The 22,933-nt window shown below is 45.1% G+C and overlaps 2 protein-coding genes across 10 annotated transcripts in view; one reads left to right on the top strand and one right to left on the bottom strand.

Annotated features, from left to right (window-relative positions):
* Nucleotides 1-725: 725 nt before the first annotated feature.
* On the bottom strand, nt 726-21,257 carry LINS1 (lines homolog 1). 8 transcript variants are annotated; one of them, XM_090028669.1, is made up of 9 exons: nt 21,121-21,257; nt 20,668-20,767; nt 16,605-16,758; nt 15,626-16,165; nt 15,441-15,530; nt 13,419-13,560; nt 12,515-13,114; nt 6,866-7,028; nt 726-3,533 (listed from the first exon to the last, which is right to left on the bottom strand). In XM_090028669.1, exons 4-9 carry the CDS (start codon nt 16,046-16,048, stop codon nt 2,669-2,671), a joined length of 2,283 nt encoding a protein of 760 aa, XP_089884795.1. In that variant the 5' UTR covers nt 16,049-16,165; nt 16,605-16,758; nt 20,668-20,767; nt 21,121-21,257; the 3' UTR covers nt 726-2,668. The 8 variants fall into 8 exon arrangements, 7 of the variants coding, with proteins under 7 accessions (XP_089884795.1, XP_089884796.1, XP_089884797.1 ...); XM_090028670.1 differs by having other exon boundaries at nt 16,610-16,758; XM_090028671.1 differs by having other exon boundaries at nt 16,636-16,758.
* Nucleotides 21,258-21,376: 119 nt separating this feature from the next.
* ASB7 (ankyrin repeat and SOCS box containing 7) overlaps nt 21,377-22,933 on the top strand; it is a 57,423-nt gene continuing 55,866 nt past the window's right edge. Inside the window, exons 1-2 of one of the 2 annotated variants that reach the window (XM_090028767.1) lie at nt 21,377-21,527; nt 22,007-22,081. The gene's annotated coding sequence lies outside the window, so the exon portion shown is untranslated. Of the gene's footprint in view, nt 21,528-22,006; nt 22,166-22,933 lie in introns of both variants that reach the window. The other variant, XM_090028765.1, reaches the window with a different exon arrangement.

Below are 22,933 nucleotides of genomic sequence, written 5' to 3'. Positions count from 1 at the left end.
GGCAGAGCCAACCGCAGCCTGTCCTGCATCAACAGGGGCATCGCTAACAGGTCCCAAGAGGTCTTGCTCCCCCTCTATGCTGCACTGGTCAGGCCGCAGCTGGAGTCCTGTGTCCAGTAACTTCAGGAGGGATGTGGACAGCATGGAGAGGGTCCAGAAGAGACCATGCGTATGGTTGGGGGCCTCCACGGCCAGCCCTATGAGGAGAGGCTGAGGGACATGAATCTCTTGTCTCTGCAAGAGAAGACTCGGCGGGGGGGGGGAGATCTTGCAGCTGCCTACAACCTTACCAGGGGCCAGCAGCAGGGACTCGGGGAAAGTCTGTTCCCCAGGGCCCCCCTTGGAGTCACCAGGAACAATGGCCACAAGCTGAGGGAGGCGAGGTTTAGGTTAGATATTAGGAAGAACTACTTCACTGTAAGGGTGGCCAGAGCCTGGAACAGGGTTCCCAGAGCGGTGGTGCTCTCACCTTCCCTGGAGATCTTCAAGAGGAGACTGGACAGGCACCTGGCTGGGGTCTTATGACCCCTCCACCCCCAGTGCTCCTTCCTGCCCCTGGTGAGGGGGTCAGACTCGATGTCTGTCTAGGTCCCTTCCCGCTCAGTGATTCTAAGTCTGGAACAGGAAACCTGAAAGGTTGATGTCATGTCTCTACAGGCAGCAGCGTGGCACAGCCTGCAGTGCTGGGGGAGCTTGCAGTGCAGTGGGGGAGCCTGTGGCACATCAGCTGGGATGGTCCGGGTGCCACTCAATTGTATGGTACAGAAAGGGCGGGGGGAGGGGGGAAGGGGGCGATGGCCTGCACAAGCCAGGCATCCATGGCCTGGCTTGCAGCCTCCAGGTGCTGAGAAATTGGACAGCTCTGCACTAACCCTGATTAATGTCCAAGGACTAGCAGTCCTCTGTCTTCTCCTGAGAGGTTTGCTCTAGGTTAAGGCATTCTCCAAGCAAATTTAATACAGATGAACAGGGAAAACAAGGAAGCGTCTCTCTATGTCTAATAATCTAGCAATTAGAGCAGTCACGGAGGAAGAGAGAGATCCCAGTTTAATTCCTTCCTTTGCCTGAAGGGATACAAAGCCATATCTCCAGCCTCTCAAGAAACTGCCCTGCCACTAAGCTATAGGTCACTGTAGGCAAGACGAGCATCATTCCTCCTGATAAAGCTGTGGCACTGTGCAGGAAAAGATTCAAGGTTCGTTAAGCTGCAGGAGGCGCAGGAGCTGGAGCACGACCCTGACCTAGAGCTTGGGTAGGCATTCACCTGGGAGGAGGATGACCTGGATTCCAGTCCCTGTTCTATGGACTGTTTCAATATTTTATTCAGTCACTGTTTAAAACTAAAAAGAGAGTTACATAAAAAAGGGCTCAGTTCCTTGAAAAGGAAGGCACAGATACCTACATAAAAGGTGAGAATTCAGAGCTAATGGCCACAAGTCCATGGAGGTACCTTTCTGATGCCCCATTTACTTCAGGAGGGGGATTTATGATTCACCCCATGCTCAATGCCTCCCTGTTATCTAGCACTAGACAGCTGCATGTTCAGTGTACAGACTTCAGCCAGTTTTCTGATCGGTGTGTTGAGCTATCCAATTCTCCTTGGGCATTATTAGGCAGGAGTGCTGAACTTGGGGCTCCGGATTCTTCTCTAGAATTAGGGACTTAAGTGTCCAAGGTCTTTAATTAAATTAAAAGGTCTAACATCAATCTTACAAGGTTACAGCACATGTATGTAATATATTCTTTTTTTCTGCATCATGTACCTTAATACGTTACTGTGTTATAATGTATTAATTTTATGGACTGCGTGTGTAATGGAGCAAAGTAAGAATTTCTACCAGAACTTCACTTTTGCATTATCCAAGTTTGATTCTAGCTTTATGATGATAAAGCCAACATGAAGTTAAGTGGAGCCTTCGCTAGTCCAGCATTTTTTTAAAAGGGTATGCCATAAAACAAAATGACCTGCATGCATTTAGGAAACAGTTTTCAGTGAAATTATAACTTGAATTCAGGCTTGTGAAAGTACAGAACTATTAGCTGCTGAGGCCTATGAAGGGGAATCCAAATACAATTTAGTACTAAGATCACAGATGTGGAATAATACAGTACTGTCAGTACATAATGATGCCCAGAAACCCCAGTCATGGACCAGGGTAGCCCCTGTTCAAACATAAAGCCTTCTCTGGTTCAAACAGCTCACACATCTCTACTTCTAAGCACTAGAATCTGGAATTATCACTGCATTGCAGTCCATAAAGCACTGCCAATCTAGCAGTGTCTTCAGATCTTAGAATGACAGTAGAAAGAATTACAGCTAACATTTTAAGTAGAGGTACTTTACCATGAGGTCTTCAAGAGAATCACTGATTTACTGTCATTTGTTAATACCCAATAACTCATCCTAACATACAGTATACTGTCACATACACTGGAAATAAATTTGGGGCTTTGAGACAGCAGACCAGATACTTAAAATGCAGCTGCAGATTTATCTTTAAGTGTCAGCTGGTATCCAATTTAGCCAGCTCAGTTTAAAACACACCGATAAGTCCAAAAGGAATGTCCCTCACAGAATGAGCATCAGAGCATGTTTATCTTGTGGGAACAGTCCCTTGCCTACTAGTGAGAAATCACTTCAAAGTGTCAGCCTTGGCACTCTATCACCTTACAATGGGTTCATGCACTTACAAGTTCTCTCAATGTGAAGCAACAGTTTCAAAAGTGCAGCTGGGTTGTATGGGAAAAGGTTTTTCCTCTGTAGCCTAGAAATTGCCTTTTGTAGTTCTTCCAAACATTTCATTGCTTTGCGAAGCATTCCTTCTACTGGGGGTGGGTTATTTGAAGAAAGCCTACATGCCAAGAGTGACGAGGTATTAGAACCTTTTTGTCCCAGAGGCAACATTTTTGTTTCAAATGTGTTTGGTTCGTCATCTATGACCCTGGAAACAGCTTCCCTTATCTTTGTACTGTCTTGTTTATTTATAGGCATCTGCTTCGTGTTTGCCAAAGACTCCTTTCCAACGGATTCCGAATCGGAGTCCTCCGAGCTGTCATAATTAACAAGGCTTTGAAGGCAGCCCAAGGAAACTGTGTTAGACAGGTCAGATCTTGCAACTTGGTCACCACAGTGCTGCCTTGTGGGTGCAAAAGAATCATGGGAAGAAACCACAGATGCCAGAATCTGTTGTTCTGGATCACAGCAGCCAGTCTGCCATCTCAAAACAGTCTGACAGTATCTTTCTCCCTGGCGGGGAGGGGTGGCAAAAGAATCACACACGCCTCCTTTAGTTACAGCATCAAAGCAATTACAGATGTTGACAAAATGGTGCCAGCCCTCTTTAAGAAGTTTCAAATATCTTACAAAGTACTCAAGGAAGCAAGTTTCTGATGAAATCAAAAAATCAAGAAGAACTGTGGAATCAAAAGAAATGTTCTTCAGAAGATATAAAAAGATGCAGTGAGGATTACAACCGCTCTCATGTGTCAGATCATCTTCGAGGCGCAAGTCAGCAGCAGCAGCACGCCGTAATCTGAAAAGTTATTAGTCAAACAGATTAAATCCACATATCTGGAAAATGCTATTGCTCAAGACTTTTAGTAAGTGCCAGTTCAGAGGTAGCTGCATTGTACAGAAGATAAGCAGGATGAGCACTATATCCTACTACAGTTACACAGTTAAAGCAAATTTTTCCACCTACATATTAAGCACATCACAACTGCTCTATCAGAAGCCCCAGCCAATATTTTTTTTTAAAAAAAGGGGAACTGCAAGGAGGGCATTTTCTTTGAAGGTCCCACAGCTTCGAAATCTGCTTCCCTCCTTACTCTGAAATGCTCTGAATTAATACATTGCAAAAAACTCATCTTTTGTTGTTGTTGCTTACCCTTCAGTTTTGAAATCTAGGATCAGTGAAGGGGAAAGAATTTTCCAAGTGGGAGGAGAACGAGATGTTTGAAGATGCCTGGCATACTTTCTGAAATTTAATCTTAACTGTACCACTCCATGCACTAGGTATTTTTAGGTTACATCAAAGCACATGAATAAGTATTTTTGTTTTAATTTCTGCAAATCTAAAAATAAAAGTAGGTAGTCTTACTTTTAAGATGTTAGGCAGCTTTGATTTAGGTATCTAAATATAGATTTAATGATCTACAGGCCATATTCTAATTCTCCGGTACCTAAAATAATCCAAGGAGCCCACAAGGAGTGTCACTCTGTGGCTTAGTAAATAGGGCACTTTCGTGGGGGGCATTACTGGGTTCCAGTCACTGCTGCCAGGATTGTTGGACAGTTATTGATTTAAAAAACAATAGGAGAAATCACACTGGCAACAGGGGCCAGAAACCAGGACTGCCGTGTCCCAGAGGAATGTCCTCCTTGCTAGAATGGAGGCACATGCCCTTTTGCTTGCCCATCTAGGCTCATGCAACTCGGATGCTTGGCTGTGCAATGGGTGAACTTCAGCCAGGAAGGGTGGGGAGCTGCCCTGCCCCAGCCCCGTGTGTGATCCAGTGTCTAACACACTATCCTGGAAGTGGGAGATGCCCTTGAATCCCCTCAGGCTGAGGACAGCCTACAGCTCTGATCTCCCGCTGCCTAGGTTAGTGCTTTTAATGCTAGCCTACTGGGCAAAAAGGTGCCACCATAATCAAGTGCAAACTCACTGCTGCTCTCAGTTAGGCATTCTGGTTTAAGCAAGCATCTCTTTTGAGACATCTGTATTCCCAACATGACAGAACCACCACCCATACAGCCCTGAGCCCAATTCCTAAGCTCAGAGGAGGAGTGGAGGTTCAGATAAACCCTGCCGCCAAGGATCTCTTAGCTGCATACACCCCTATGCTCAGCATTGAGGCAAACTGGGTTGCCCTTGGGAGGCTACCTCAGTCTTCCATTCATGGTATAGCAAATATGTACACTTTGCCATACCATGAACGGAAGACTGAGCTAGCCTCCCACGGGGACCCAATTTGCCTAGATGCCAAGCTGGCTTGTGCAGGGGGGGAAGGCATGCAGCTAGGAGATCCTAGGCACCAAAGTTTATCTGAACCTCTACTCCTCCCTCTGAGCTTAGGAATTGGACTCCCTGTTGATTAGGTTTGCCCTCCTGGAGAAAGAAGTCTAAATTTTAGCCACTGTGATAAAGCATGAGGCTCCTTAGAGTCTGATTGTTTTTTAGGACCAAATCCCACTCTTAGCAGTAGTGTCATCATTCAAGCTTTACATTACAAAAGGTATTCACCAAGCCAAGCATCTTTTAAATATGAGGATATCATGTCCCAATTTCCATACAGGAAATGAAACAATGTTGAAAGAAACAGAGTTATGATAAATTTATACAATCAGACAAATGGACACACTTCAGGTACTAGTGCTGTCAGTCATCACCAAGCTATGGGAGTTTGGCTTAAGAAACCTTTGTTGTAAGATTGGAGAGAAGTTCAGGTCTCAGGACTGAGCCTAAATGAAGTACTTCAGCCCCTCCGCATTCTTAACATTGAATCTTAATGCTAAATAGTTCTCAGGAATGTCAGCATTCATAAATGCTCAGGACTTGCCTTTCAACATATACGTATCTATCATTCAGATCACACAAAGCTAACTGTTGTGAGTTAGAGGGCAGGATTGAGGCCTTAACAGAAAATTACTGCTCTGATGAACAGGGCTATCCAAAACCCAGTTAAATCAAAAAATGGTCAAGTTCCCACTAGCACTCCTGGTAATGGAGAACACATTATACTCTAGTCTACACAGCTAAGAACTAGCTGGATCAATCCATTGAAAGGTTGTTAAAATGCACCATCTTCCCAAGTTCTTTGTATGTAATAGTTTCATAGTGCCAGGGAAAGGACCTAAACAGATCATCAGGTCCAACCCCTTGCCCTGGGCAGGAACAAATGCCAGGGTCATAACACCCCAGCCAGATATCTGTCCAGCCTCCTCTTGGGAACCCATTCCAGCCCGGCAGCCCTCACTGTCAAGTAATATCTCCCAATGTCCAGCCTGAACCTTCTCTCTAACAACTTGTGGCCATTATTCCTAGTAACCCTGGGTAGTGCCCTGGGGAACAGACCCTCATCCAATTCCCGCTGGTCCCCCCAATAAGTCTGTAGACTGCCACCAGGCCCCCCCCTCAGCCTTCTCTTGTGGAGGCTGAACAGGTTCAGGTCCTGTCGCCTCTCCTCGTAGGGCCTGCCCTGCTGCCCCCTGATCATGTGAGTGGCCTCCTCTGTACCCTCTCCATGCTGTCCACATCCCTCTTGAAGTGCAGCGCCCAAAACTGGACGCAGTACTCCAACTGCAGCCTCACCAACACCACAGAGCGGAAGGAACACCATCCTGGACTGGCTTGTGATGCATCTGTAGATGCACGACAAGGTGCAATTAGCCTTACTGATCAAAGACAAAAATATTATAGTAAAAGTTCTGTTATCCGGCATCTTACAAACCGGCACGCTCCGCTAACCTCCATGCCAGCTTGTAAGAAAGTGAAACCGGAAGTGCCCATGGTGGCACCTCCAGTTTCTCTGAGCCCCCACAGCTCAGGACAAAGCAGCCTCTGCTGTCAAGCCCCCACGGCCCCGGGGCATAATAGGCTGTGCGGGACCTGCCTCCAATGGGCAGCGACGCGGCGGGAGGGGTGGCAATGCCATGGGAGGGGCAGAGGGACACCCCAGACACGGTGTGAGAAGAGAGTCAGCCAGAGCCGCTCAATTAACTGACATATTATGTTATCTGGCATCCCCCTTTCCTGGGGGATGCTGGATAACAGAACTTTTATTGTACTACTATTATTTAGTGAGATCATGCAATCCAGAGACACGTAAGTATTTTACAGGTCTAAATAAAATATGTACTAACCTATTCAACTTTAAATAAATGGTTAATAATGCTTTAGCAGCTTCCAGCATGTCGTCATCTTGTTCTATAAAGACCATGGAAAGCCATTCACAAGGATGTGGAGATAACTTCAGATGGTTCTTCAAGAAGGTTAATAATCTGGACATGAAACGTCGCAGGTTTGCTAAAAATAGAGAAACTTTAACTGTGAAACCTTTTTTTTTTTTAAAAAACAGCACAGGAAGATGACAGCAAATATGTCTTTAAATTAACAGTAGATAGGATGGAAGTTAGTCATGCAAACACACAGCCCTTGGCTCAGCTGCACTGACACTGCATCAAAAGGCTGTGAGGAATGGTACCATTTCTGGAGTCAATAATCCAAGGGACAAGTGGTTTGGAAACAGACATCAGCACAATAATTTAGCCCAGGTACAAAGCAAAACGGATATCTTTGCAAGCATAAATATTTTACATGTAGAAATTCTTACATTATTAATAATCTAATATGAAAATTGATTCTCTGATTACATGCAGGATTTTTAAAATCTGAAGACTTGGCAATGGATACAATTTAAGAACATGTGCAAATTTTTGATAACTAACCTGGAAATCCTGCACTCTTTTTTTTTTCTTTTTTCTGCATCAGTCAAAAAAAGAGAGAGGGCAGGGAACCTTTAAAATTTGGGGATGCAATGGGAGTCAGCCTCCCCCAACCACCTAACTGCAAAATGAACAGGATTACACCTCTGAGACCTCATATTTATTTTGGGGTCCTTATTTCCCCTTGGTTCCCAAACTACATGGTTCTAGCCTCCCACAAAAGAACAGGGACTGCAGACACCACATAGAAGTTCTTATCAATTCATTTTAATTGAGATTTCCTCATATTTGTTCTTTCCTCTGTAAACGAACAATCCAGCAGAGGCTGAAGACCCAGAGCCCTTCTCTGCAAATCACTGAGGATGGACTCCCACATCAGTGGCTGCATGGCACCTATGCTTTCAGTTTTGTGTAGGCAGGGCACCGGAGATGTATAAAAAGGATGTGAGACAGTCACCGTCTTCAATCTAAACCCAAATCTAAATCTTCAGAAATTACAAGTACCTTTGCATATGTGGGTGGTATTTTAAGATAAAAGCTAAAGGATACAAAAGAAACCTTGCCAGAAAATTACATTATTCAGTGAGTTTATAGGTTTTTCCTAAAAAAACCTCATGCTAGAATTATAATACCTTCTAGTTTCAAAATATTATCTCTGTACTCTGCCTCCATTAGCTGCATTGCCACATACACCCTGAGGACACGAGGGTGAAGTGATTCTCCCAGGAGAGAATGGCATTTTAATGCTGTGGCCAATGCCTGGAAAATAGTTCCCTCTGTACATCATATTCACCCTTCTACAATGAAGAAAAGTATAAAAAGTCTTCACTATTTCCAAAGCATATTAAAAATATTCTCTAACCTAGTTCCTCATGTTCAGCATTAAAAAAGTTAAATAGGAAAAAAGACTGGCTTAGATCTTTATCAGAAGACGTTTCTTAGGTGAGAAATATTTATGGAGCTGGAAAAAAGTGCCACAGATTGAATGGTAAGGCTTAGTCATTTATCTAAATGGAAATTAAATACTGTGACAAAGTTTATTGTGTCGTAAGAACTGACTTTGCTTAAAAACAAGTAATGCAGTTCACCTTAAAATGAGGTTTTGTTGCTTGCTTCAAATCTCAGGAAAGGAATAGAAACGTTAAATGATCACGCATGGTAAGTTACTATTCAAACCAAAAATCAGGAAACTTTCCAATTTGTGTGTGTAACTCAACAACGTCTGATAATACCTGTAAATTAAATGTGTCAAAATTAAGTAATTTTAACCCAGTTTAGCAAAGTAAAAAAAAAAAAAAAAATCCATTTTCACCTAAGCAATATATTTACATGCTCCTCTGCCTCATTTTAAGTCACCTCTTATATCATCAATTGTGAGAAGCAGCATCACTGCTTTCTACCTGAAATTTCCCATGTGTAGTTCCAAACACAGAAAGACCATGGCGGTGTAGTAATAGTTTTTTGAAGCCAACTGAAGACTTTTTTTTTTTTTTTAAATAACAATTTGAAAAATTAGAGGTTCTTCCACTTTTGAGAAGTGTAACTTTTAGGAATGCACATCTTAAAACAGCTCTCATTTAGACAAGTCTACTTTAAATTTTACCATTTGCTGTCCATAAACACTAAAACCCTTATGTATTTTCAGGAGACTTCTGACTACAAGTATTAAAACAGGTAACGTGCTATGATGTACTACAGTCAAACATTTGGACAGTGTAAAAGATGGGTCTGGTTTGCAGAAATCCAGAGATCTCCTTGTATTGTCCTCCAACACACAAGCCACGGACAGGTGTTCATCTCTACTGGCCACCACCACCTTCAGGGGAGCCCAATACTTGACAGTGTCTTCTTCCCTGCCTGGGAACGAGCAGGCTGTCAATAGGTACCCTCTCCCCCAAAAGGTATTGAATTGTCTCGTGTGTACCCCAGATGGGGCTGCACATGGGGTGATTTAAAGCTGGGGATGCAGGGAAGCAGGGCAAGGGACAGCCTGAATCCTGGCCCCCTGGCTTTTAAAATTGCTGCATGTGTCACTCAGTGGGTGGCACAGGTGGCATTTGAAGTCCACAGGACTAGGAACCAGGGCAGGGTAGCTTTCCCAGCCCTGGTTCCCTCCCCTTATGACTTTGAAATTGCTACTCACCATTGCCAAGCCAGGGAGTGGGGATAGCATTTAAAGCCCAGGAAGTCAGGAACCAGGGTGGGGATTGCTTATGTGGCTCAGTTTCCCACCCCACAGGCTTGAAAAAAAACTGTGTATGCTCCTCAGTTGTACAGCACAGGCAGCATGCACAGCCCACAGAGCCAGGAACATCTTCCCTAGCCCCGGTACCCAACCCTGCTGGCTTTGAAATCACTACCTTTGCTGCTCAGCTGGGCAACATTTTAAACCCTGTTTATGGCCCCAGTCATCTCCAACATTGCTTGAGCAATCTACTGTATTTACAATAAAGATATAAAAAGCTCAGAAGCTACTAAGATTTCCTCAATACTGAAGAAAAACCCAATCCACACTCAAAATACCATTATTTATGGGGGGGGGGGTCCCCCCCCCCCACAAATTCCACCCCCTTTGTACACTGGTCATCAACCTAGACTTTTCACTACTTCGACCACCGACTGACAACAAGGAACATCCAGCAAGTCTTTGCCTTCCACTATTCAGCCAGAAACACAGTCTCAGAGCAACCATTCCTGTTTTTCTTGAACATGTGCCCCTCTGCCTCAACCTTTCTACAATATATGCATAATAGCAGGGCAGGGAAAAATGTGCCTTACTCATACTAGACTCAATCCCAGGGGTTAGTACAGGAGAGAGTGAGACAATATCTGCAACCACATCCTAACCAAATCTCCTGTGCTTTTATTATGCTTTCACTTTATGACTTCCTCCACTTCTGCTATTACTGCCATCCTCTTGTCTCATAGTACCTACGATTTTTGTCCCACAATAACATCTAATGCTTTCATCCAAGACTATGAGCCCCATTATATTCATGCTCTCCTACACCAAACAACAAACCCAGAGTAACAGCTCCACAAACTGACCAGATACAAGAGAAATCAGGCGTGCTCAGCTCCTAACCCACAGCACACAGACAGCGCATGGAGTCTCGTCATTCAGACTGCAAGTTTAGCAGCTGTGGAAAGACAGCAGCACCACCTGTTGCTTCCCAGCTGCCAAGTTTCCAGGCCTATGGGGAGCCCTACAAGCAGACAGTGTAGCCCTGCACACCAAGCCAAGCACGTGGGGCTGGGGAAATACCAGGTTCAATCTAGGTGGCGCAAGGAAGGATCTGGGCACAGGGCACCCAAATCAAATGAAGTGCGGCCCAAACCCACATGTTGACCACAGCTGGGATCTGGCCCAAGGACTGGCCCTGTGCCACTTATCCAGCCTGCAGGACCAAAAGGTTTAACATACTGAAGGAGATAGTAGGCAAGGATTTAAAGGTGGGGTCCTGGTTTTCCCAGACATGTCCTTTTTTTGGGTCCTCCAATCTCTGTCCAGGCAGTATTTTGAAATATGAACAAGTGACTGAGATTTTGCTGATAGAACTGCATTGCCTGGCTTGCCCTAGCAGCATGCTTGTTTGCCAGGGATCCGCGTTTTCTGTTTGCTGTGGAAAAATGAGCGTTTTCTTCTTTAAAAGGAAGAAACCATGGGTTTACCCTTGCAGACTGGCAGCCTTCCAGCCTGCAAGGAGCTGCTTGGGGCAACTGGAGGCAGGGGGTGCCAAACGCACCTGCTTGTGGCTGGCATACAGCCAGGCAGGGTGGAGGAAGCAGCCCCAGCAGCTGGATGCAGGTAGGTCTACGGGGAATGGGGGGTGGAGGGGATTGGTGTGTGGGGAGAGATGGGTGAGTCTGCCAGGGGGAAGGCACCTGCCCCTCCAGCAGGGGAAGGGAAAGGGAGGTGCAGGAGGGCTGTCAGGGGCTGCAGGGAGCTGTATGGTCAGGTCGGAGGCACTACAGCCAGTGCCTGAGCTTGCAGGGGCAGGGTGGCCAGGAGATGCTGCCCAGAAGGAGCCATGGCCAGGCTACCTGGCACAGTGCAAGTGCCACAGTCTAGAGTGAGGGGGAAGCCACAGGGCTCCCCTCCTCCTCCCCCCAGCCTATGCTGGACCCACTCCACCGCCACCCACATGAATTGGAGCTGCTGCACTCCAGCCCGGTCAGGACAAGGGAGCTGTGGGCCCCCTCCAGCAAGGCTGGGCAGGAAGCTGCAGGTCAGGAGTGAAGGAAACCAGCAGGGCTGAGGGTACAGGGGGCTGCAGGTCAGGAGGGGTACTGGCAGGGTTGCTGGGGGCTGTGACTTGAGAATGGAGGGACATTGGGGGGTGGAGGGGGAGGGACTATGGGTCGGCAGTACAGGGCATCAGGAGGGACAGGGGGCTGCAGGTTGGGAGTAAGGGGCACCAGCCTAGCCCATGGGGGTGCGGGACTGTGGGTTGCGAGTGAGGGACACCAGCAGGGCCTGGGAGGATGGGGAACTGCCCCCCGCCCCCAACAGGTGTCCCTTTTTCGGTAGTGGAAATAAGTAATCCTCAGAGCTGACCTGAGCAGGGTGTGGGGCCTGGGGCAAAATCAGCCCATGCAGGGCCCCGCTCCTGCTCTGATCCCACACGCCCCTAGACCCAAAGAAGGTGCCACTGGCAGCGGTGGTGGTGGTGGTGGTGGTGGTGGTGGGGCGGGGGACGGACAGCGGCTGGATGCAAAGCTGTTGGGGGCAGCATGGAGTTGCCACGGCTGCTCCGCCCAGCTCTGCAGTGCCCCCCAAAGTGCAGGGCCTGGGGCAGTCACCCCAATTCATGTCACACCCCCCGGTATGGCCCTGGTAACCCTATTCGAGGTCATAGCTTTAAGTCATCAGTTGTTGCAAGTCCTAAACAAGGTGTTCCCAGACATTTGGTTCGCTGGATTTTAAAAGGAGAGAATCTTTGCTCTGCTATTTTAAGTCTCAAGGATCGTTGTTTGCAATTTTGATGAGCTTTGTATGGATCATTTGTAAGTTTTAAATTTTATGCTGCTTAATGAATTCAAACTGCAAAAAGAAAAAAGATTTACCTTTGACTTCAGCTTCCTCAGCAGAGTTCTGGATCTTTGTTTCTAAAGCTTTAAGTAAAATCAAGCTTAAGGCTCTGATGATTACTTGGTCAGGACCAGTGCGGACACCACCTTTAGGCTGAGTTTCACTGCCTCCGAAATAGCAGGCTTTTTCACTAACAGTTATTCGATTCATCCACCCCAAATCCACAGCTTCCAATAGAGCAGCAGCCAATGTTACCATATCCATATCTAAATAAGGATCTTGTAGGGATGGTGTTAGTAACAATCCTTTTGTGAAATCTTCACCAGCTTTATAAAGAATACATTTCTTAACAAGCATAATGGACTTCTTCTTGATTAAATAATGAACTGATGAACTAGCAAGGTCCAGGATGTAAGTAGTTTTCAAAAATAAAATTCTTTGGCATCTGAAGTGCAATACTAGTTGAAATCTGCAGGCCACAAGAACTTCAAGCAAATCTATGAAAGCAATTAAGTTATTTGACGGTTTAGAGTGTGCTGATGCATCTTGGTGGCTGTCAAAATGATGAAACAAAATGGAATCATGAAATCCTTCAAGTACAGCATCAAGAGGAGTGAAAAGCTTCTTCATAATATCTGTAATAACAATCACTATGTTAAAGAGGGTCGAAGTTGAGCTCCTGAAGTATAGTTCAATTATGCAGATCATTTAAAATATTTTTTTACCCCCTGAAGTGGCATCAGACCATCTTTCAAATTCAATTTTTTTGGAGAGTGCTGCATTTTAGTTTTCTAACATTCATTTTTCCTGTGACAAAGAAAATAACCCACTGCCATTAAAATATTCAGGTAGCCTTACCACTTTGCTACAGACATGATATGTAGCCTTCCTCCCTCTGGACACTTACAATAATTATTTGATGCTATTAATATGCAGTACCTGCTTTGCACATATCTTCATCTTTCAAAACATCTCTAATAATTGCTGTAAGAGTCCATAGACATTCTGCTGCTCGAACACCCCTTGGGAATTCTGAGAGAGTCTTCAAACAAAATGCCAGCCAGGTGACATTTAATGAATTCTAAAAAACAAATAAGAAAAATCACTTTCATGAATTTTTATTATAAATATATCTTTAGCTAAAGCTGTTGTACACTGTAAGCCAAGACATTCTACAACACTTAAAATTTTAAATTACAAAACGTAAGAGTAAGGCAGGGTAAGGCAAAAAGAAACAGAATACAGTCATGCAGTGAAAAAAGATGGAGGTTTTACGTGGAGCGATGTTGTAGTCATGATGGTCTAGGACATGTAAGAGGTGATGATTTTTTTGGAATGATTTTTTATTGGCCCAACGGCACAGGGAGGAAAGATTTTAGACAAGTTTTCAGACACAAGGTACCTTTCCTGAGGGCACCCAAGGAAAGGTACCATGTCCCTAAAAGCTTATCTTAAAAAAATAAAAAAACAAAACAAAAACAAAACAAGACACCCCAACAACAAACCCCTCTCTTCCCCACTATATATTTGGTCCGCTAAAAGATCACCCCAAAAATTCTTGCCTCTCACATTACCCATGGCCAGTAGCAGTTACATAATTACTTGAAATGAATGTTTTAAAAATATATGAATGACTGCACCCATAAAGTAGTTAGTTACAGACATTTGATCAAAATATTTGCAGCTGGGCTAAGGAGCAAGAAATCCTAGCAACCCCACAGTAGTTGGCTCCAGCAAAGAACCGCTCTCTCTCCGTTTCATGCCCCTATCCTTCTCATTCTATCATCTTTTGCAGGAGTCTTTTCTTTTCCAGAACCTGATCAAATCTGGCCCCAACCTTACATTCAGCTCAATCCTGTTTTTCCTAAAACAAACCTGCTCGTTTCTGTTTATCCTGGTCCATTCTTTATGGGTTTTCCTAGATGTACTGAAGCCAAGTGGCAAGTTTCTTTCTATTGTTTCCTACCTCTCCTCTGCATTAGCTTATCTCTGTTCCTTTGCCTAAAGCTTAGTATCTTCCACCTAAAATTAACATTTTAATTGTACTCTCCCTCTCTCCCCACCCCCCACCCTCAACCATGGGCTCCTGAAGTTTTGAGCCAGGCTTTACATAAGAATATACTCAAACATACCATCATCTATAACAGTGGGAGGCCTCCCTTTTTGGGAGGCTTGCCACAAGCCCTGCCTGTGCCGAGTGCCATTCCCATCCCATTCTGTTGCTCTGCCCTCTGCTCCTTGCCTAGTGCTTCCTACCCAATCTGTACCGTTTTTGGCTTCCCGCCTTGTCTGCTGCTGTGTGCCCTGTTCCTTCCCTGATCTTCCGAATACCATTCATAGATGCCACCCATGCCACTTGCAAGGTAAGTTGGCCACCCTGTCCTCTAATGACCTTAGCATACTACAAAATGATCCCTGCAACCCCAATACCCTATAAATGTACTGTCAGGGAGGCCCACCCCAGTGCCCATATACTGCTATCTTGTATGACCTTTGCTATTTGTTTTTTAAGGTAGCTCTAAAAATCTCCAGTGATGAAAAAAAGAGATTAGGATTGGAAGAGAGGGAAAGTGGGTTGCTTCATGTGTAGCAATGCTAATGATGGCAGCTACAGAGAGCCACTATTTAAATTTTAAAACCCTTTCTGGAAGGAGGGAGTACAGAAGATTCGCTTACTGTGCAGACAGGAAGCTGCAGATGAAAAATGGAAGCCAGCAGCTCTGCTACTGCTCCATGGCCTGAGGGCATGGAAAATCCTACTGTCCACCATCACAATCAGATGCTGCCTGTTTACATAGGCTGTTGCTGTGAAAGTTTAGCTTTTAGACTATGCTGTTCTATGCAATCTGACCACTTCCAAAAGGTCAGCAACAGTTAGATGGACAACTAGAAGGACTGTAACCACCAAGTATCTATCTTTACCTTAAGTTACATATAGACAAAGCAACCCCATAAACTTACTTCTTCCTTTAGCTGGAAATACACAAGGGAGGCCACACTCTTTGAAGCCATGTGAGATAACAGTTTATCAGAGCTACCTAACAGCCAAATCTGTAGACATGAAAAAAATAAGTATTTGTCAGTTTTATGAAGTTTGCTTTTTTTTTTTTTTAAGGAAAGCTGTGAAAATAGTTGTAAGAGCTTACTAATTTTGAGTCAGCTTGTGTCTCCTTCAGAAGAATTCTAATTATATCACAGTACTTCTTTCCTATGCTGTATTCAGTTTCCTTCGACTGTACTTTAGCGAGCATCATTTCAATCAAGGTTAACTGAAGTAGCATTATTTCCCGTGGACTGAATGCTGAGAAGTTTGTGTTTGCAGAGCTATTAGATTTATCATCAATCAGGAAAACAACAGCATCTGAAACTGTGGAGTCCTGATGGCTCCTAATGCCACCGTTAGTAGATTCCAGACACATTTGATTATGTGACTCATTACCTCTTGCAGATGAATGCTTTGGAGAAATATGAAGGTTGAGAAGAGAGGCATAATCATAGCTGTCCTTTGCTAATGGACTGCCTACCAGCACATCACTATGCATCTGCTGTAGAAGAGATTGATCCCCCATTCTGGAAAGATTTTAAAATCTGAAGAAAGTCTTAAGCTTTTGCATGTTACTCATGGGCATTCTGTATCAGTTCTTCTCAGACAAAAAGAACTGGCTTTGAGTGGTATTTCTTTTCTCCTGGTAAAAAAAAAAGAAAGAGCGAGAGAGAGAGAGAGAGTTGTGTTATTGAACATAACAGATTAGAAGGAAAATATACATGAAGCTAGATCATGAATTGGGCCCCACATTTAAAATGACTACTACTGTTGTTAAATATACTTTGTAGGAAAGTGTGGAAATATGCATTCGCTATGTATTTTTAAATGGGCATCCTATAAAACCCTTCCTTCAAACTTCTGAAAGTATTCATTCAAGAACATCAAAAACTCAGGACCTTGTAAAAATATTCTGAATTGCCACAAAGTTCAGAATACCACAGGCAGGGGGCTACACACAGACCTAGAACCTGGCAACCCAGAATACCACAAGCAGGGGGCTATTCTGAATTGCCATACAGTTCAGAGTCTTAATTTTAAGTCTCATTTAAAAAACAGTGCCTCTGGCAGCACAGTATCACCTAACTGCATGCTGAGCTGTTGATTCAGTACCAGGAGAAGAGTGCCACCTGCTGGATCACCAGGAAGGATCTGTCAGTTAGGAATAGGGGCTTAAGTCAAGATGAATATCCTGAACTGTCCTTGTTTGCACGACATGCTGCAGTGCTGGTTCACCTGGAGAAAATGCACAAAACCTTCCTTTCAAAGTTATATTCAGTGAGAGTTCAATATGCATAAGAGCTTGTTTTGACTAAACAGACACCTTTCCATACTTTCACAGCTCTAGACATACCAGCAAATAGCCTGCTCGTCTTTTACAGCCATTCCATATACTAATGGCATTTTTAGATAGCTAAAGGCTTTAAAGAAGACAAGGTGTTCATACCTCACTGAATTAGAGAACAATAAAGATTCCAGTCCTGTAAATGAGTTCCACTGAAATCAATAAGACTCTGAACTAGCAGCCAGATTTGTCTATACCAGTGATTCTCAACCAGAGTCCCACAACATCCTTAAGCGTGCAACACACTATTCATACTGTTAGGTGTGAATCATCTGTAGGTGTTTGCACAAGATAAGCCCTGAGATTTCAAATATGACCTCGTAGCATAAACATTCTGACCTGCTGTGATCTGAGGTTTTTTTGCAGTAGCAGAATTCAGGATCAAATTAATCTCTCTTGCACCGGCACTCAAGTGGAACACCGTGCCCATGCTGGAGGGCAAAAATGAGCCCCCAATACAATTAAAAGGGACAAAACAGAGATGTTAGACATCTCCATTTTCAAAAATGGTCTGTAACTGAGTATCCTGAGACCAAAAGTTTGCTTTTGAGATGTGCTGAGCACCCAACAGTCCCACTGAAATGGATAGGAACTGTAGATACTTGCTGCTTTAGGACATCAGGCTTGTCAAAAATTGCCAACTGAGCTACCCAAAATGACATGTCATGTCCACAGAGCTGGTTCTAAGAGCCTGCACGTTCCCAGATATTATTAAACCTAATCAGTCTTTTTAACTCAATGTTTTGAGAAAGGGGAGCAGAAAGTTTCACTTGCAGGCATTGGCATCTTCATCTTTCTTGGCTACTCTTCTTCCCCCTTAGGGGAATCCTGGGAAAACTCTGGGCCTTGACCCCTGGAAGGCAGATGGTCTGGGTACTCTACCACCCCTGGGTGATGCAATCCCCAAAAGGTTCTATGCAGAACCCTCCCCATTAGCAGTGTAGGTGCAGACACCTCTGTTCAGGGACAACTGTGAACCAATTGGCAACCCATGACATTTTTGGAACAGTCCAATTGTCATGTTAGTCCACACACTTAAGGTTAGAAAAGCTATTCTTTCCAACCAGCTCTAGGTAATCATGCTGCTATGCAACACCACCAACACCTTTATGCCACAATTACAACTACTCCTGTTTAACAGCAATCTATACTGTAGTGATTTTCCGGTTTGGAGTCCTCAACACTGCAGGTTGGTCTTCTTAAAAAGAACTTTTCTTCTAGGGAGCATTTTCAGAGCTTTAAATCTGAGAGAGCCAGCCAGGTACAGTTCTAGACTGATCATTTTATTACTGGTAGCAAGTACTTATCAGTTGGGAAAGAGATAATCAGTTTCTTTTTCCCAGTTTCTCCTTTTTTATTCTTATCTCATAAAAAGGGAGCAGTCTCTAACAATTCCCTGAACATCTATCTATTACATATGCAAGTACGTAGTAGCAAAGAAAACAATGCAATTTACTTATTGTTAATCATGATTTATTTTGACTGGTAGTCTAAAAGCATGACAAATATTCTGCTGTACCACTCGGCATATGCAGTGAATTTTTTAGCCTATCATCTCTAAGCAGCTTCCAAAGTACTGCCCCTTCCTTTGTTGTATTATCCCTTAATCTGCCATTAAAATTCCTGTGTAACCTTGGAAAGTCATGTAACCTATTTATACATCAGTGTCCACTTTTGCACTGTGCATGTGCAGAAGCCGAGAGAGTAAAGTGACTTTCCAAGGTTACACAGCAACTTAAAATGACAAATTGAGGAATAGAACCCAGACACCTGACTACCACAACCTGCCCATATTTAGTCTCCGACAGAACTGAAAATTGGATGATAAGGCAGTGTGTGCTGCCAGCTATCAAAATGTGCACATTTGTCTCACAGATTCTCTGATATTTTTTTTGAAAATATCATTCAGCAAGATCTGACCTGTAAAAGCTAGAACCTTACCAAGTCTTGGACAGGATGACACTGGAACATCACATTGTTTTCTTGTCTACACGTCCCATTTGCAACACAATTAGTCTAAAATATCAGCTACTTCTATATTCAATTGCAGAACATACTTAGCGTTCTATATGGAATAGAAATGATAATCTAAAACTTCATACAATTTCTTCAGCAATCAGCTTGTGGCTAAATTTATACAAAGTACTGTTCCCATCTTCAAGGTCTATTTCTACCTAAATGAATATACAACAGAATAAAATTACATTTCCACACATTTACAAAGGGTTTGAATAAACACAACTGAAGGATTGTTCTACATGTGACACGAGTAGATGTCTTGTGTAATTTATACGATATAGGGATGCTGCTCGGGTGAAAGAAACCGAGAACTCATCTAGGGCACGCACTAAGAAATTCTACCTTTGCAACAGGATGTTGGCTGTGCTTTACCTGATCATATCTTAACACGTGTAAGTGGCAGCATTAAGATAAAGAACACTTTACAAATGCCTATGACATGTCCCAAACAGGACAACTGTTCGGAAGGGAAAGAAAAGATAATAATTAAGAAAGAAGTGGCAGAGATTCTTTAAGAGGTGGGTATTAAACATCTGAATGGAAGGAAGGTACCAGAGGATGAAGACAGATTGTTTCAGGATAGTAGCGGGGGAGGGTAGTACAAGATGGCACGAAGCCAAAGTGGGGAATAAAGAAGCAGTAGCATGACTGCAAGGTCATGTTAGGAACAATGTCTTTAAATTTTATCTGTTATTTTTTGTATTTTGACAGGATCAAGGTTGGGAACCACTAGACAAGCAAGGCAAGTCCAGCACTGTACCTAGGCAGTCCTTGGCAAACTTCTAGTATTGCCCCCACCCTTGCCAGAGATAATGATCATAATAACGAAAAAATTACCATTTTCAGGCCCCTTGCTTTCTGGGTCCCGGGCTGCCCATACCTGTGACTGGCACTGGACAAGTCTTACAATCCAAGTGGACAAGACAGGTGACAGCATGGTGTCAAATAGCACATTAGGTGATAACGATTTTTTTTCCCCCCATTACCCTTGAAAAACCAATAGCAAAAACTAATCATTGCACAGCGGGTAGGAGAAAGCCACTACCCTCCTTCCCCTTCTCCCTTCCTTAAAAGGGAAAGGAAGGAAGAAGAGAGATACTGAAAGAGAAACAGGTACAAGGTTGCAAATGAAAGCCTTAGAGGGAAGTGGCTTGAAACTATGGAGTTCTCAGGAATATCACACACCAGACAAAAGAAGCTTAAACGGGGTCGCTACAGGCAGTCCTCGACTTGAAACGTTTCAAGTAACAACAAATGCCATTTATGACATTTATAAATGGACACCCCGTTTCGACTTTCTGACATCAGTTTCGACTTTACGATGCTTAATCCGACGCTATGCCAGCGAACGAGTTCACTGCATCGCCCATCTCCCTGGAAAATATCTGTCTACGCTTCCTTGGACACTTTCTTTAAGAAGGCAGCCAAGACCCCCCGAGAAGACCCCTCTTCAAAAAAAATCCAACCAGGAGTCCTTCACAAACTCCAGCGAAGTCACATCAAAGAAGTCCTTCCAAATCAGTACAATTGCTATTGACAATAGAAATACATGCATGTAGCTATATTACACATCTACAATTGATCAAGTACAAAAGCCTGCATTATTTTTGGGGAAAATAGAGTATTGGGCCTTGTTTCAGGAACCCATCCCCTCTTTATAACATTGTTTCCTTTGGGAAAAATCAGTTCTAAGTTACAATGTTTCAACTTGCCAGGACCCAGTCAGGGCACTGCCAGCACCCCTAAAATATCCCTGAAAAAGACTGCTCAAGTCCACGTACCTTTCCAAAGCAGGGCACTTTGCCTTATATCCGCACACAGAAATCCACTGCTTTTTTTTTTTTTTAAATGAAGATCGGTGAAATTGCCCTGCACCGTTTCCTACATTTGACAGAAACGGTCATTAATATTATTATTATTATTTTACATCAGACATAACCAAACAAAGCACTCAATTATTCACATGGGCCACGTGATTCCCACAATGAGACATGGGCCTGGCAGGGACCCCCAGGCAGGATCCAACCCCTCCCCCGCAACCCAACTCAACCCCAAACTCTACATTTTTTAATTTTTTTTTTTTTTAAGAAAATGTTTCGCGTTTTAAGCCAAATAAATTCCACCTCCGACGCCCCAGGGAGCAGGGAGCAGGGCAGCCCTAGGAAGCGTGAGCAGAGGTGGCAGGTGGAGGCCGCCCCCGCCCCGTGACGGCCCCTAGGGACCCCCGCCCTCACCTGGCGCCTAGGCCGCGCCCGCGCACTGTTGCTAAGCAACACCCAACCGGGCGCGGCAGGGCCCAATCCTCTCCCCACGACCGCTCCGCCGCAACAACCCCTACCCCCGCGCTGTCGCACAACCCCGCGGCGCTTTACGGCCCTGGGCGGAGCCGCCCGGCCGCCGCCAGCCAACCCGGCGCCGCGAGCCCTGACGGCAAGAGGCGGGGCCCTAGCGGCGGCTCCCCATTGGCTGGCGTGGGGGTCAGTCCCGGCCCGGTGACCCCGGAGTGAGGGGCGGGGGGGGAGGCTCAGTGCAAAGTGTCCCCACAGCCCCCCCGCAACGGCTGGGTCTGCGGCTCCCCCCGGCCCTGCGCGCTGCCCGGGGGGGGAGCCGTCGGGGCCGGCGCCGCCTCGCCGCACCGCAGGTAACGGGCGCTCGGCCCGGCCCCCCCGCCGCTCCCGGGCTGTGAGGGAGACGCCCCCCCTTTCCCCTCCCCCACTCCGGCCTGCGGTCCCCTCCCATGCCCCCCCATGGTGCTGCCCCTCCTCTCCCCCGCCCCAGGCTGTGCCCCCTCCCCCCCATGGTGCTGCCCCCCACTGTGGTGCTGCCTCCTCCCCTCCCTTGAGCCCCTGTCCTGTTATGCCTCCACTGGGGGGGATCATGAGGCCCCCCCCCCACCCTCCCTCTCTCAGCATCTCTGGGCAGCCCTTCCCTTGCCCCCTGCCTTGCCACAGGGCAAGCAGCTGCCCCTCTCCTTCCCCCTGTCTAAGGAGAGGCTGGTGCCTTCCTCTGCCTCATCTCATGCCCATCCCCTACAGCCCTGAGGTGTTGCCCAGCTTTCCTTTCTCCCCCCACTTCCTGAACGCCCACCGCTGAGCTCTCAGCACTGCCCTTTCTCTGCAGGTGTGAGCTGCCCCAGAGGAGGAGACCAGGAGCCCGAAGGGGATGGGAGAACCACGAGCGGCGCTCGCTGCTAAGGTGATCGTCTGCTTTGCATACGCCACGGCGCAGGAGCCCAACCGGCCGGGTTTGGACCCCCCCAGCTGTTGGCGGTCACGTCAGGTTTGAGTTGGTGATGTTAGCGTTTCTTCCTGCTCGAAAAATGGTCTGCTGTTTGGCTCAGATCAACGACTTCAAAAGCAGTTCAGGGAAATGCACTTGCTCCCCTCCCTCTCTGCCCTATTCTGCACTTCGCATGATCACTTGCTGTGTATAACGCCCCACAGGTTATTCCTTGTGGTCTGTGGCATCCAGGCCTTTGTGTGGCCTCCCCCTTTAGGGATTTCATAAATGATTCACTGTTGGTTCTTTGGTGCATCTCCATATCCAAAGTAAAATTTGAGAAATCGCTTTCCTTTGCTTGACTTTCCACATAGATGTGCCAAAGGCTTTGTCCACGATAATGGCAGGGATTCCAAAAACCATAACTGGACTAGGCCAGAGTAGCTGCATTCGTTTATTTATAGCTGTATCTAATTTTTTATTTATGTCAAATTTGCATGCGCACAGTGTGTTGCGACTCGCTTGTGAAAACTGAATAACGGTTAATGAACGGTCTGTTTAGAAATGCGAACCTCTGTGTGTTAGCCCATGCAGATTTTATCACCGAAGGATCAAATATTGTTTGTTCATCACAACGCAAGGTTACCTATTTTTATGCAAAATGCAAAAATATTTTGTTGCCAACAAATCACAGAATTAGGTAAAATAGAGGATGACAGTGGAAATGGGTAAGATCGCTTTAATCTGTGGGAAGGAGCTAGGTTAAAATTTTGACCTACCAGAAATAGTATCTGCTTAAACATGTCATCATCATTTGCATTAGTTCCG

The sequence above is a fragment of the Crocodylus siamensis genome, chromosome 15, assembly GCF_052110815.1.
Source record: "Crocodylus siamensis isolate JL-2025a chromosome 15, ASM5211081v1, whole genome shotgun sequence".
Classification (NCBI taxonomy): Eukaryota; Metazoa; Chordata; order Crocodylia; family Crocodylidae; genus Crocodylus; species Crocodylus siamensis.
The sequence above is the reverse complement of the archived record's forward strand: the minus strand, read 5'-3'. Positions and strand labels throughout refer to the sequence as shown.

Excerpts from the sequence above, each read along its gene's own strand:
- LINS1 (XM_090028669.1), bottom strand. The coding sequence starts at position 16,048 with ATGGGGGATCAATCTCTTCTACAGCAGATGCATAGTGATGTGCTGGTA. Across the intron at positions 13,561-15,440 it reads ATTTCCAGCTAAAGGAAGAA|AATTCATTAAATGTCACCTG; the intron begins GTAAGTTTATGG and ends TTTGTTTTTTAG. Across the intron at positions 7,029-12,514 it reads TGAGGAAGCTGAAGTCAAAG|CAAACCTGCGACGTTTCATG; the intron begins GTAAATCTTTTT and ends CTCTATTTTTAG.